Source organism: Protopterus annectens, chromosome 4.part0 (genome assembly GCF_019279795.1).
Source record: "Protopterus annectens isolate FY-2018-M chromosome 4.part0, PAN1.0, whole genome shotgun sequence".
NCBI classification, from domain to species: domain Eukaryota; kingdom Metazoa; phylum Chordata; order Ceratodontiformes; family Protopteridae; genus Protopterus; species Protopterus annectens.
Window position 1 is genome coordinate 1,452,589,033 of NC_056733.1, and position 14,794 is coordinate 1,452,603,826.

Below are 14,794 nucleotides of genomic sequence, written 5' to 3' on the forward strand. Positions count from 1 at the left end.
CTGTTGGTTCTGTGTGTGAGACGGAGATGGCTCAGCTGCACGATTTGCTGTAGAATGTCTCTGTCTACCCTATAGCACTCCACTATCTCCAGCTCATGTAGGCCCTGGTAGGTTACCCTGGGTCTGTACACTATTCTCTTCCTCCTCACTGTGGGTCGGTTGTCAGCATTCTCCTCCTCACCACCCTCAGTCTCTACCACATATTGATGGAGTAAAGCAGCAGTAGCCTCTAACATTTTTAGTTAGTTTTGCCAGTTAAAAATCCCCCATCTGTGTACACCAGTGGTGTACAGTTTGTGGGAAAAACCAGTCTGAAAGGTGTTTGCATAGTTTATAGTAGTGTGCTGGGCTGTTGCATGTGTAATTGGCTGATTCTGATACATTGCACCTGCCAGCTATGCTAGTTCTCCTTGATTACCTTCCTACTGCTGTTTCCCATTCCCATTTCCTCCCTATTTAAGCCACGAGGCACGCCGCACATTACCAGTGCAGAAATGTGAACAATTCTGCCATTTCCTTTTTTTTTTTTATGTATATGTTTAAAACAGGGTGCACACCCGTTTAGGCTATGTACACAGTGCTCAGGCATATCTGACACACCCCCTTCCTTAGCTGTGCTTAGCTAAGGGCAAACATGAGCCACAGACCATCAATAAGCTTACAGCAAGCATGACACACCCCCTTATGAAGTCATCCAGCTCTTAGACTTGCACTGTTGTATTGCTGCACCTACACGGTTAGGTACAAGCTGACACTTAGAAAAATATGCAATTCAGTATAACTCCCCTCATTTGCATACCCAAGTTTGTAGGTCATTAGTTACTGCACTAAAACAGACCCTTTCCCCTTGACAACCAGTGCTCCCTGGTATTGTTTACATTCTGTATGCTATAGACTATAATGGCAAAATGGAGATTAACTTAAAATTGAGTTTTCCCATTTTTTTTTTTATTTTCGGCACGGTCCTGTTTGCATGCCACTGTCCTATGCTTAAACGGCTGAGATTGGCCAAAAAAAAAGTTTAATTTTCATAATAATTAATCAATTTTTAATGCCAATTGCCTTATATTTGGCCATTGGCATGTCTAATGTACATAATACATGCTATTTCATGAGCTGTCATGCCTCCATTTTGTCAGTTGCAGAAATGTATTCAGTTATTTTCCGAATACATTTTTGCACTGACACTGTTCTAGCACGAAGACCTGGCAGCTTGTTGAATCACTAAATCACCTCATTTGCATGTTTTTCATCAGTAAATGAGGTGATTTGTATGTTTGCTGGTTTTCCGTGCTGGAACAGTGTAGGGCTGCTCGTGCACGTGAAAACGGCACTATCCTGAATTGCTCTGCAGCCATTTTCCATGCAGGAGCTCCTACACTGTTCCTGCATGGAATTTTTGGCTTCCTGAATCCCGGGGTCTATCTTATGTCACATTATTTATTATGTATGGATGAAATGCCATTCCCACTCTTTCTTCCTTGCTTTTTGTTTTCCACCTTCTCCAATTATACTCTAAGAATTTTAAGATGCTTCTTATGTCTCCACATAGAAAGTTTTACTAAGTGGCTGTACTGTATATCTAAGTACTTTTGTAACAAACTACTCTTTTAGTAATATTCTTTTTCATTCTTCACTTTTATATTCATATTATTCAGTTAGTTTTCTTAGCCAAGTAGGTGTAACCTGTATGAAAATACAGTTTAGTATAATTTTAGCTATCGCTACAATGTTGAATCACTAAATAATACAACCAGAAGGTTACAAGACAAGAATGCCAAGGACTACTTGTGTGAGCAATGCCAAACATTGAATCTCCTCAACTGGTCGGACACAGGAGTAAGTGTTAACATGGGTCCAGAAGGGGGGAGTGTCTGGGTGTTCAAACAAGCAGTCCTCAGCATTCTTGTCTTGTCACCATCTGGTCACATTATTTAGTAATTCAATATTGCAGTGATCAGTAAAACAATAGTAAACCTGAAAATACATAACTTTAATTATGACACTGTAATATGAGAAGAAGGTACAGTGCTTTAAGACATTTGAAAATTGCCAATAACAGTCATGAACCATTTGCATTTTGTTTTATGGTATTCAGTGAGTAATATATATTGCTTGATTCATCTGTTCTTCAAAATGTGCCTGGAAGCAAACTTTTCAGTCAGTGTGACTTTCCTATTAGATCTTATATAAAATAATTAATTCACTTAAGGGCATGCTTATCCAATAAAAGCATATAAAACAATTCTGGCTTCAGAGACTGCACACTGTGGATGTCCTATCTGTAATGAATATCAGCTAAAAAACTTTAGCCTATTTGCTGTTTTTTTGCAACACTTAGCTTTAAACCTATAATAATTTTTGAACATGGCCTACCTGATAGCTTGCAAGAACTTTACTCTTCCAAAGAGAGCTGGGCATGTCGTGAATGGACAGACGCAAATTGTGATAGCTGTCTTTGAAGTGAAGGATCCGAGGTTCATCTATAAGTCGACCACCAAGCTTCCGTTCCAGTTGCATTACTTCCTAGGAATTGGAAAAAATATAGTTATAAAGAGACCAATCAAGAAAAGAGTAAAGCTTTTACTGCTCCTTATTTTGTTTCTATTTCTGGAATGGCTGTATTTCTTCTCCAGTCACATTACAACTACTTACACAGTCCTCCAATAAAATTGTTATCAAATATTTTACAGGGCATAATATAAACTGAAAGGTTAAAATGTGCAAAGTATGTTAATTTTAACAGCCAGTATATGTAATTTCACATTCTCCTTACATAATTTCAGGTATATGAGCACATAACATAAATGCATACCTCTTTGTAGGGCCATCTGTAATCTGACCCATACCTTGCATACTGATTCTTACCTGTGTCAGTATTTGTTGCAGTTTTGAACAGAATAAGTATTCCACTGAGAAAAGTAAGAATCCCTGGGGATGTTGCTTTTTTTCTGCCCCACCCCATCTGATGATATTCCTGACCAATTATTGAACATAGGCATATAATGCCACAGATTGCAATGTTACTTTTGAAATATCATGCATTCTAGCTGTTCTTTCTTTGCAGTGAAATATATTTTGAACCGCAGTGGGCTGGAAATATTTCTTGAATATCAGACTTTGCATAAACTTTGGGAGCAGAGGTACTACAGTGGAAAATTGTGGGGGTCTTTGTTTGGACTATGACTACTTATTCTGAAGGTGTTTATTCTGCCCTGCACTTCTACCAGACCTCTTCTTCTTATGTATAGTCATCAGGAATCTTTTTTACTGTATTTACAGCAAAAAAATAATAAAAAACACAACAGCAGGAAATGGCTACTGGTTATTAACTTTACTGATTTCCCAGAATAATGAAACAATTTTGCTTTGTTCCTCTTTTCCAATTATTCAGATAAAGCTTGGCTCATTTTTATTAACAATTTTGCTGATTTTTTACATTAGAATTATAAATTATAAAATGTTTTATAATAAACTAATTTAACAAATTCAAACTTTAAAGTGATAACTATATACAATATATAAATAACATGTCAGGATCAAGATGAATAACATTTTAAAGAATGAGAAAAATATGCAGAGATGAACTAAAGGTTATGATGAAAAATAAATATTAAATAGTTTATATATATATATATATATATATATATATATATATATATATATGTGTGTGTGTGTGTGTGTGTGTGTATGGGTCTACTTTACATGGTCGACTCTTCAGAAAGTAGACTTTCATATGGCCGAGACCATATGATCAACTTTCGAAAAGCCGACCATGTAAAATAAACACATAATACACACCACACACTTACTTTCAACTGTTAGCAGGGGGGCAAGCCCCCTTGCACCCCACATGGGGGCTCTGCCCCCCCACTCCCCTGTAACTTAAATAAACCAGCTCTGAGATTGCACTACAGTGCAGAAGAGGAAATGTTCCCATTCTGCACTGTACAGAGATAGAGGTTCCCCATGGTCGGCTGTTCGAAAGTCGATCATATGGTCTCGGCCATATGAAAGTCCACTTTCTGAAAGGTCGACCATGTGAAGGGGACCCATATATATATATATATATATATATATATATATATATATATATATATATATATATATATATATATATATATATACATATGTATTAAAAGGATAACTCAACCAGCATATTAAGCCTATATTGACTTCAGTGTTCTGTTAGGTTTAATACATTGGTCCTTGATTCATAAAAATCACTTTACAGATTAATCTGCTTTTTTGATGACATTCTTTATCGATGACCTTATTCTTACAACCATACCTATAATTATATATATATATTATAAAAGTGACTATGTGAATTCAAGAAACATGTGTAATTGGTGAACTATAGTCAAAATGATTATACAATAAAACTGCAATGCCTATACCATTCACAGATAAAAACAATGCTGCTTTGTTTTTAGAAATAGCTTAGATACATAATACTGATAAACTTATTACATGCTTATATACTGTATAACAAGCCTCCCCAAAGAGTTTTGGCCACATAGCTTTGCCTTATGTTTCAGTCTGCATTTTGTAGTATAACCAACCAAACTGAAAAGTAAGGCTCTGGGAGACAAAAGGGATAACAGACAACAAATGGCACAGCTGAAGGAGCAAACAGTTTTTAACAAATCTAAATTTTTACTAAAAACTATTTGTTGCTTCAACTGTGCTATTTGTTGTGTACAGTCCCTCTTGTCTCATCAAAGTGTTACTTGTCAGTTTATTTGGTTATTTGTCTTGTTTTGTAACACTCTGATATTTGTTTGGGATTACTTGTAACAGCATCACTCATGGGTAAATCCATTATTATCAGAAACACAGCACCATTATTTATTTTTACTAATCAAAAAAATGCTTTACCTTTTCTTTATTTTTTGTCATTTTATTTAGTGTATGTGAAAAGTGCTCTTGTCGAGTTCAGTTCAGTAGTTAACTCCATATTAAGATTTCTGGAGGATTTTGATTAAATTAATACTATTTAGAGCTTTGACTGAATATTTTCAGTTTTCATATTTTAGTAATTATGTCATCTTATTAAGCTGCACTTTTCTATTGCACATTTTTCTGTTTTCATTTATTGTTTTCTTAGGATTTCTGTGTTCTTGCTATATTTGTTGATTTTCTTGTTACGTTTCTTCAGTGTGTTAATCATTTCATCTATAACTGTCTTTACTTAAGCTTTTCAGACTGGCGCTGCTTATATTTGCCTGATGTCTGACAGTGGGTCCATCAGCATTTTCTTGTTTCTTGTTTTATTTATTTCAGTAGATACCTTTATGAATGCAATGGTGCTGCATATGCCAATCTTCTTTCCCTACCACAAATATGACTTTTAGACTAGAGACTTATTAAAATCATACCATTTGTAAGCATTTTGTGAAAAATCACACAGCTGTAAGCATGCATGTTGATTTCATTTTTAAATTCAAATACCAAGGCTCAGCTAAATGTCATAATTATTAGATTTCAGCTGTGGCAGTTCTCAAAAAGTCTGCAACCATACTTAAATTATTTTGCAGCAATAGATAGATTTAAGCTTTAAAATGCAATGCTCCCAGCTCCCACTTGATTCTTTTTTGAGTTATTCAGTTTGCTTCTGGAATCACTTTTCAACAAGGTTACCACTGTTTACTTATTTACCTATTTTAGTGTACTGTGCCGGATTGTGCCACGTGTTCAGATATAGTATTACCATACCTGATGTCAACTATTCCAACATATGACTTAACCACAAATATAATCAAGAGCTAATAAAACATATAGCTTCTTGGTTAAAAACATTAGTGGGTTAAATATGTTGCGGTAATTAAGATTCCTGGTTATAGGCATTTAAAAGATTTGTTATGTTTTAGTTATAGCTATATGATCTGTAATGTTTAATGTACTAAGGGTTTACATGTCATTTGTATCATCTTATCTGGATGCATTAAGTTGCTTGAAAATGAATTGCCTTGCAGTGAGTTATACTGAGGGGCAAAACAAATTAAGGAATGGGTTAGACGCAGAGCTTGAGGACAAGGAAAGAAGAAGGGAAGCCATATGTGGTTGCACAGGAATCTAAACCTATTTACTGGCAACATTTAGGGAATGCAAGAGGCCAGAAGAGTAAAAGAGGTGGTGAAAAGGTGATGGGGCACTGCAGAATCAGGCTGGCAGTAAGGAAACAAAGCAGTCATAGTAGAAAGTACAATGCCCCTTTTGGTATGTACCTCACAAGACATCTACAACAACTGGAAAGGCCACAGAAATAACTCACAAAGAGGATTATCGGCCTCAAACAGATGCCCTACGCAGATCGTCTCAAAAAACTCCAGTTTTACTCTGTTGCATATTGCCTACTCATAGGCGATCTCTGCCTATCATACAAAGCTATGTCAAACCCAGAGCTGTTGGACATGCTCCACTTAAAGAAATCCCAATCCCTCCGAGCTACACGCTCTAGGGACCTAAACCTTGTCACCACAATAAGCAGAACATGCTGGAGGGATAGATTCCTGTCTCAGAGACTTCCCATACTCTGGAACAAACTACTTATCTATGTCAAACAGAGCTCCTCATTAGCACTCTTCAAAAAAAATCTTGATGATTGCATGGGAGATAGGAATTCACTCCGGGGATCACTTCTGTGTCTTTGCTTGACAGGGGCACAGGAAAATAATTTTCTTGGGTGGCAAAAGCCAGGGTACCGTTTGGCTAGGCTTATATAGGCCCTAGGGCCAATAGCCTAGTACCTACCTATGAACCTATGAGAGCTGGCAGAAGGGAACATAAAGGAAAATGTTGCTGGGAACAACACTCCCCCTATGCCCACATATGGAGGTATTTATGGAGAGAGACAGTGTCAGGTTCTGAATTTCATTTCTGCAGTCTATTTATGGTGAGATATATTGTTAAGTTTTGGATTTAATTTCTGGAATAATCTGTTCAGGATGCTAGTCCATAATTCTCTGACTTTTTATCTTTTGTTTGGCTTCTGTAACTAATATACTCTGAGTCAGAATGAGGATGCTACTGGGCAGTCTTGCAGGTTTTGTATCGATTTTGTGTTGCATACATGTTGTGCGGTTATTCACACTTCTACAGTACACATGCATGATGGTAAATGGGCATATGGTGTTACATGCTTGTAGTGTCACAGCACACAGATGCATACTGCTGAAGTATGCAGCTGCTGTATTACTTGGGTCCACACTGCTCCAGTTCAAAAGCACCTATGGTCACAACAAATGTGCACACAGATAGAGTACACAGGTATTTACAGCTGATATACATATGGCAATCTATCAGAACTGTGAGGATGAAAATTTTGTGCCCTTGTGATTTTTGACAGCTGGAATATTTTGAGTGTATTTCACATAATGTGCAGCTAACTTGCTAAGTATCTGCAACAATTTGTACTTAATTAGGGACAAACCAACTGGTCTCTGATGTTAATTCATTCATTAATGATTAAAATATATTGGACAAATCATATTTTTCTATTTTCACAAACCAAGAAAGTACTTTTACATTTTCTTAACCATCTTTTCCAAATGACACAAAGGATGAAAATATTGCATAATTCCTCTACAGCTATTTCATTAGCAGCTACAAAAACTGTGTGTGCTTATGCAAAAATGGGCCAGCAATGTTACAAATTAATAACATTGCATAGTAAATTATTTATCTCCTTACATTTTAGAACTGTCTGAAGTCTTTGGATGTTGTTTCATAAGTATATTTATTTCCTGGAAAGGACTCAGGCATTTTGTCTGCACTTTCAGTACATGCAGCTTAGGTCACCAATGCGCCTTTTGAAGACTTGATGAAAAAGAATCATTCTGTTAAAAATACATTACATTTTGTTATTTCCTTAGGGAAATAATATGTATGTCATAAAAAGAAACTTGCTGTTGTGAATACAGTATTAACGCAAGTGCAGAATTTTGTTTCAAGGTTTTGCATCTTGTTTTCAGTCAGCAAGGAAACATGTATACAAACTAACTGGATATATGTTTCTTAGGAATGCATTTATTTATTTATTCATTTTGATTTGTTGACAAGGAGAGACCAAATGGGCAAAACACATTTACAATGGAATTCAATGGATAAAAGTCTAATACATTTCAAATTCATAAAGTAAAACAAACATGCATGAATGCATATAGAAAATCACATTATTATCTTGTAAGGTACATGGAGCTTCAGACAAAATGCAGTTTTAATGGCACAGTGTTGATAGAAGTTGTCATAATAATAACATGATCTTCTGTATTTGGTATAAAAATCCTAGAAACTTTGAAGTGTGTATATATACGTATATATATATATATATATATATATATATATATATATATATATATATATATATATTGGCAGAACAGGTACTTTATTAGAGCCTCAAAACTACAGTTTATCGAACACCAACACATTGACACAGAAACAGTGAAATCTTAAAAGCACGAACAGTCATTTCCACTAATTTTTTCATAGGGAAAAAATTTGCTTGGCCGTTATTGAGAATTTGTCCTTTTCTCCAATGTAGAGCGATCTCGGAGTTGGTGTATTTAGTTAGGGGGTGTTGGGCCGACAGCCCCTCACATCGTGGGGGTGTAGGGGGTGATGCCCTGCACTTGATTAGGGTTTGAAAGTTTGTTTTGCTGTTGGTCGGTCAAGCAAATTTTTTCCCTGTGAAAAAATTCACAGAAGTGGCCGTTCGTGCTTTTAGGATTTTGGTGTTTTCGTGTCGACTTCTTGGTGTTTGACAAACTAAACTGTAGTTTCGAGATATTAATATAGACTCAGTCAGGACCATATGACTGAGTTTCCAAAAGCATGAACATCCAAAAAAAAAAACCTCAAAAACCTACCTTGTTTAAATCTTGCCCCCCTGCATCCCCCACACTCTCAGCAAGTTATATATACCAGCTCCAAGATCACACTACAGTGAGGAAAACGGTAAATTTCCTGATCTGCACTGTACCATGACCTCCATTCAAAAGCTTCAGGTTTTCAAAAACTCGATTATATGACCCCGACCATATGAATTTCCAGTTTCTGAAAACTCGATCAACTGATAGGGATCCCTATGTCTATCTATCTGCATCTATATATATCTTTTTATCTCTCTCTGTATATGTATATATATATATATATATATATACACACACACACACACACACACACACACACACACACACACACACATACACACACACACACACACACACACACACACACACACACACACACACACACACACACACACAGGTAACCTAATTTGTGATTGACACATTGTAGGTTGGACAGCATTTTGTTGTACAAAAGTGTTCAAATGTCCTAGTCAGTGACCTTTGAAGAAGACAAACACATGGGCATCATGGTAATGGTATGTAAGAATAGGAATATTAGAACAATAAATAGTGAGTTAATACGTACATATAGAAATAAGCATATTCTTAGTGTCATTAACTGGAATAAATAAATACAACAACTACAATAAAATACCCACTACTGAAATACAGAGACAAAGCTCCACCACTGCAATCATTTTATCAAATGAGTTCATGGTTCCATGTGAAGGCAAAAACAAACCAAAAAAAAAAATCAAAATAAGTTTGGCTGCTCCAAACCAGTAACTAGAGTTTTCTATGCCTATTACTAATGCCATTATACCAGCAACTAGCTTGCTAGCAACTGCTGCAAAAGTACATACTCTCTGGTGCCACTTTACTGCCTTGTAATATTTTGCAGTCAGTATTTTTGTACTTGTTTTTGTTAGTGGTTTTTGACTAGAATGGTTGACTTCTTGAGTAACTATAAATACTATCTGACCTACTATGAGTTGATAACATAGGTCTTGTCATGGCATTAGAATTCTAGGACTCTGGGAAGAGGACAATTTGGTTATGACAGTTGTATAAAGATAAACTTCCCAAATCCCTCTCCAGTGGGAAAAAAACAACATTTAATGTCTTCTCTCTTGATAATACAACCACTGAAGTCACTTCTCATAGCAAATTATCAGCAATGATAGTGGATGATAATTTTAAATTCAACCTGCATATACAAAATTGCATGAGAAAAATTAATCAAAAACTAGGGATGCTTTACAGAGCCAAACGCTTTCTCACATATGCAACTAAAGCTACACTTGCTACTATTTATCACCTCCCCAGACTTCTTTATGCTGATCCAATCTTTACTACCTTCAGACATCACAAACATCAAAACTTGAACAATGCTATAAAAAGTTGCTAAATTTGCAGCAAATACCCCATTCAGAACCCACCACTGTAAAGCACTAAAAAGCCTAAACATTTTAGAACTACCCCACCAAATACCACCTATAAAAGGTTCTTACCACCTATAAAATATTCCAGAATCCATCTGCCTGTCCAGCACTAAATAACATTCTACATAACTATGTTCATACTCAGTCATTATGATCCAATGACCAAAACACCTGTCTGCCCACAAACCTATCAAATCTGCTGGGCATTGTCTGTACGTGTACCATGTTGCTAAGGCCTGGAACCCCTTATTTCTATCCATTATATTAATACTCTCCCTTCCATCCTTCAAAACCATTCTGAAAGACATCCTAACCAAAAGATGTATGCTTTCTTGCTCAACACCAGGATAAATTATATCTATGTGAACAACTACCTATTCATGAGTTACATCTCCTTACTATCCCTACTTCACTCATTTCCTTAATTCTAATAATTTCTCTTCCCTGGCATTATCTCTAAATATACCATAAGTCTGCTTTTCTTTCACTTTGTATTGCAATTCCTGTTTGTATCATACTAACTTACCTTTAATTTCTCTAAAAACTGGCTAAAATTTCCTCTTAACTATTAAACCATAGTCACATAACTTGTATCTATTCATAACCAATTTTTTTATTGTCTAATTTAGTATAAATATTTCAACTGTATTTGTTTTTTGTATTATTTTTAAAGAGTATAAAATTATTTTTCTTAAAATGTTTTGTAATGCTTTGGAGTTTTTCTCCGAGACCTCCACTAAAAATGGACTCCAACTTAGTTGGACTTTCCTGGTAATCAAATGTCAATACATAAAAAATAAATAAATAAAACTGAGAAGTAGTTTTGAATCAATTTCTTAAAATTGTCAGTTCTATAAAGTCATACATAGGAAACCAGCTTCAATTTTTTCAGAGTAAGGTTAAGTGATATATTTTTTCTGAGTCCAGTGGGTATGATGCCTTCCTTGCATTGCAGTGTACAGACAACACCAACACAGTAGCTGTGGTTGAGTAGTCTGACTATGACAGAGCAAAGCTCATGGTCAGTTCTTCCCATAAATGAAAGCCAACACAGCTTAATGAGGACAGAATTCTGCTTTATGCTGTTTTGGCCACAAATAAATTAAGTGAGCAGCCAAGATTTGGCGAGGTTCAACTATGCAAGATTTCAACTGTATCATTTAGAAAACTGTTTAAACTATCAAATCTACCTTATCAAGTTGTGAGGACTTTTCAAGAATTGTCAGTTTTGTGCAATTAAGCAAAAGAGCTGAATAGCCTGTAGTTCTGTTTATTTTATTTTTTTTCCATTTCATGTTTTTTCAAGGTAGCACTCAGTTTCTCAGTTTTTATCATAGAATCATAGCCTCATAGGGGGTTACTAGGCTAACAGTCTCAGGGCCCTTACAAGCCTAGCCAAGTTCCACCAGTGTTCCCAAGGGTATCTTGTTCAAGCAGACACTAAAATCAGCACCTATTGCCCCTGTCTAAGAGGAACACAGGTGGAACTCCTAGGGTGAATTTCCATCTGCATATCAATATAAAGTATTTCAGCACGCCTTTAAACAACAACAGCACATATGGTGCTGAGGAAATTAGACCATCTGTGCAAAGTGCTTAAATTGTTTTCTTTATATCTCTAAAGCTTTAAAATATAGGTAAACGTGAGACAAATACAGTGCTTCATTGCACCAGAAAGACTATTTATCTGAGAAATATATATAGCAACTGAATCAGATTATGAATATTTCAGACTACAGGCAACTTCAAAACTAGATTACCAGGAACACAGCAAATAGACCTACACAGTATGTTCCGTCTACATGACTGAGACGTCAGCTGTGCTGGATGTGTTTGAAAGACAAATGAAAGCTGCTCTGTTATGATTTTGCTATTGTTAAACAAAGTCACCATTCCTGGTTGAACTGTACAGTGGCAGTCCAACAGTCTTAAATTGTCAGGTTTTAACAGATAACATATAGAAAACAATGGATCAAGTATTTATTTTTGACGAAATACTAGATTATATACAGACTTTTAATTTTTTGCAGCTTGCAACAATCCAAGATTAAACATTCACAGCACCTGCTATTTAAAAAAGTAAAATGGTACTTCCTACAAAACTAAATAAGCTTCTAAGACAGTAAACATAAACTAAAAGCAACATTATTTTTATTAAAGTTAGTTTATGATTCAGACCATTGCAAAGAAAATGTATCAGTCTGGTATTAAAGTAAAAAATGAATGTATAATTCATTGTGATCAGGGCTCTGATCATATCCAGTTTATGTGTTTGAGACATGAATGACAAGAGATTCACCTGGAGAGGCAAGCTTTGATGTGAATTTCTTGGTATCCATCTCAAGAAAACACAATAAGCTGGTTATAATCAGTGAGACGTGATCATAATTCTTTGTATTCTATGGAGCTTTATCTGTTTGATGTACTACCAGTTATAGAAGAAAAAAGTTTCAGAGTACACACTGTTTTGCTGGCATTCAGATCTTTTGAAAGCCGGTAAAACACAGTGCAGCCAAATAAAGGGAAGAAATGAAGTACCCTTTTGAAGAGATAATGTATTTAAAAGCTGTTAGGCACTTTGTTCTGCCATACTTTTTATTAAGAAGTGTGACAAAGTGAAGTATCTAACAGCATTAAAATCGATTTTGCCGTCTTCCACTGTTTTTTGCCAGTCATCACTGTCAATTTTTAATCCATTGTCTAAGACCTGATCCTAACAGCACTCTGGAACTTGTTAAGCACCTTTTTGATCTCAGAAAGGTGCTTAACAAGCCCATCCTTTTTCTGATAATCATGGTGCTTCGTTAACAACAAACACCTTTAGCACAATTATGTTTACTTATTTCAGTCTCTGCTTGCATACTGTCTGAATTTGAGCAAGTCATTTCATTAGACCAGAAGTCATTCATCACCCCTGAAATGAGGTATGATTGCTACTGAAATTGCCCTCATAAAAAAAGAAAAAAAAAAAAAAGAAAGCATGCTCAGAAGTATAAACTGATTTTTTGAACACCTTTATTGAATCATCACTTGTGACATGGGCAAATTTACATTTATACAAAAGTTATCAAATTGTGTTAAATTAAAGTGATATATTTTGGATACATCAACAGAGTTAAACAGTACACATTTACAAAAAAACGAGAAAGTTATTTGCACAGTTTTCCTCTGTCTAAACTATTTCCAAAGCTTTTCTGTTAATTTAATATAAAGGACTGTTGTTCAATTTTCTATTATTTTCTGTTTGTTTTCCTAGCACTGACAGAATGAAATACTGATCATGAAATGTTAAGCAGGCAAGTAGCTTCACCATTCTGGGCTCATTTTACAGAGACTGATGTTGTTGTTGTTATTCCAAAATTCTTACATAAACATAGGAAAGGCTTTAAATTTCTATTAAACTGAAATACAATGATGTGAGAAAAAAGAGACCCTTCACTCATGAGAAGGGAAAGGATTGTGGGAATTTTTAGCATAGAAATGTTTATAATCAAACCAAATGATACCTTCTAAACCTTCTGATGGCACAAGGTAATTACAAAGTGATTTTAGTTCTTATTTAATTCATTATTATGCTGAGTTTAATAAAGCTGGAAATAAAAACTTAAAGCAAAGCGACCTGGATATATGAGCAATCAAATGTGTGATTTCTGCAATTAATTAAAAAAACAACAGTTTAACTTATTAATTTCAAAAAACCTTTTCTAAGTTTTCCTGAAGAAAATATTATATTACAAGATGCCCTAGTTCAGGAAGGCATTATAAATTCATGCTCACTGAATGCCCAAGGACCAAGAGCTGCAATCCTCAGAACAGTAAGACTGTAAGTTTAAATAGAGGAATCCATACGAATAATGAGACAGTGCTATATTACAATATTCCCTCTACCACATGGTCCAGCACTCCTGGAGTTAGCATATATATGTAGTAGGGGATCCCCGTCTAATATTCAAAAGGCAATATACTCGAATTTCATTTTCTTGAGATGAAAATTGTGATAACGAAATACCCAAACTGCAAATTTTTCCCACAGCAAGTAAACACTTACCCAACATGCCCTTTTGTACACTGCAGTCCAATCCTGGAGTTGCTATATATATTTAGGGGGGGGGGGTGGAGTTTTATTTACTCCAGTGTGTGTTTCATTGGAGTCTGGGCAAGTGTTTACTTGCCCTGGAAAAAAAAAATCACCAATTAGGTATTTTATTTTCATGATTTTCATCTTGTGAAAATGATGATATGGCCTTTAGGATATTAGAAGTAGATCCATAGTAGGATGAGTGCAGGGTTATAGCTCAAATAATGCAAGGGAACCTACCCCCTCCCACAAAATTGCTTTAATTGTGTAGTATTGAGCTTTGTATATTTATTTATTTGTTTATTTGCCAGAACTACATTTACATTTTAAATGTGTTAGGACTTACAGCATTGAGTCTCATACTTCCAATAGGGAGGTGTCTGAGAAGCACTAAATAAGGATTTCAAAACTTAAAGCGAGAC

General features: G+C 35.4%; 1 protein-coding gene across 1 annotated transcript in view; it reads right to left on the reverse strand.

Annotated features, from left to right (window-relative positions):
• Nucleotides 1-14,794, reverse strand: part of UNC5A (unc-5 netrin receptor A) — a 1,914,539-nt gene that overhangs the window by 438,250 nt on the left and 1,461,495 nt on the right. The window contains exon 12 of the mRNA XM_044069905.1: nucleotides 2,377-2,526. Coding sequence (XP_043925840.1) covers nucleotides 2,377-2,526 — 150 coding nt within the window. The remainder of the gene's footprint in view (nucleotides 1-2,376; nucleotides 2,527-14,794) is intronic.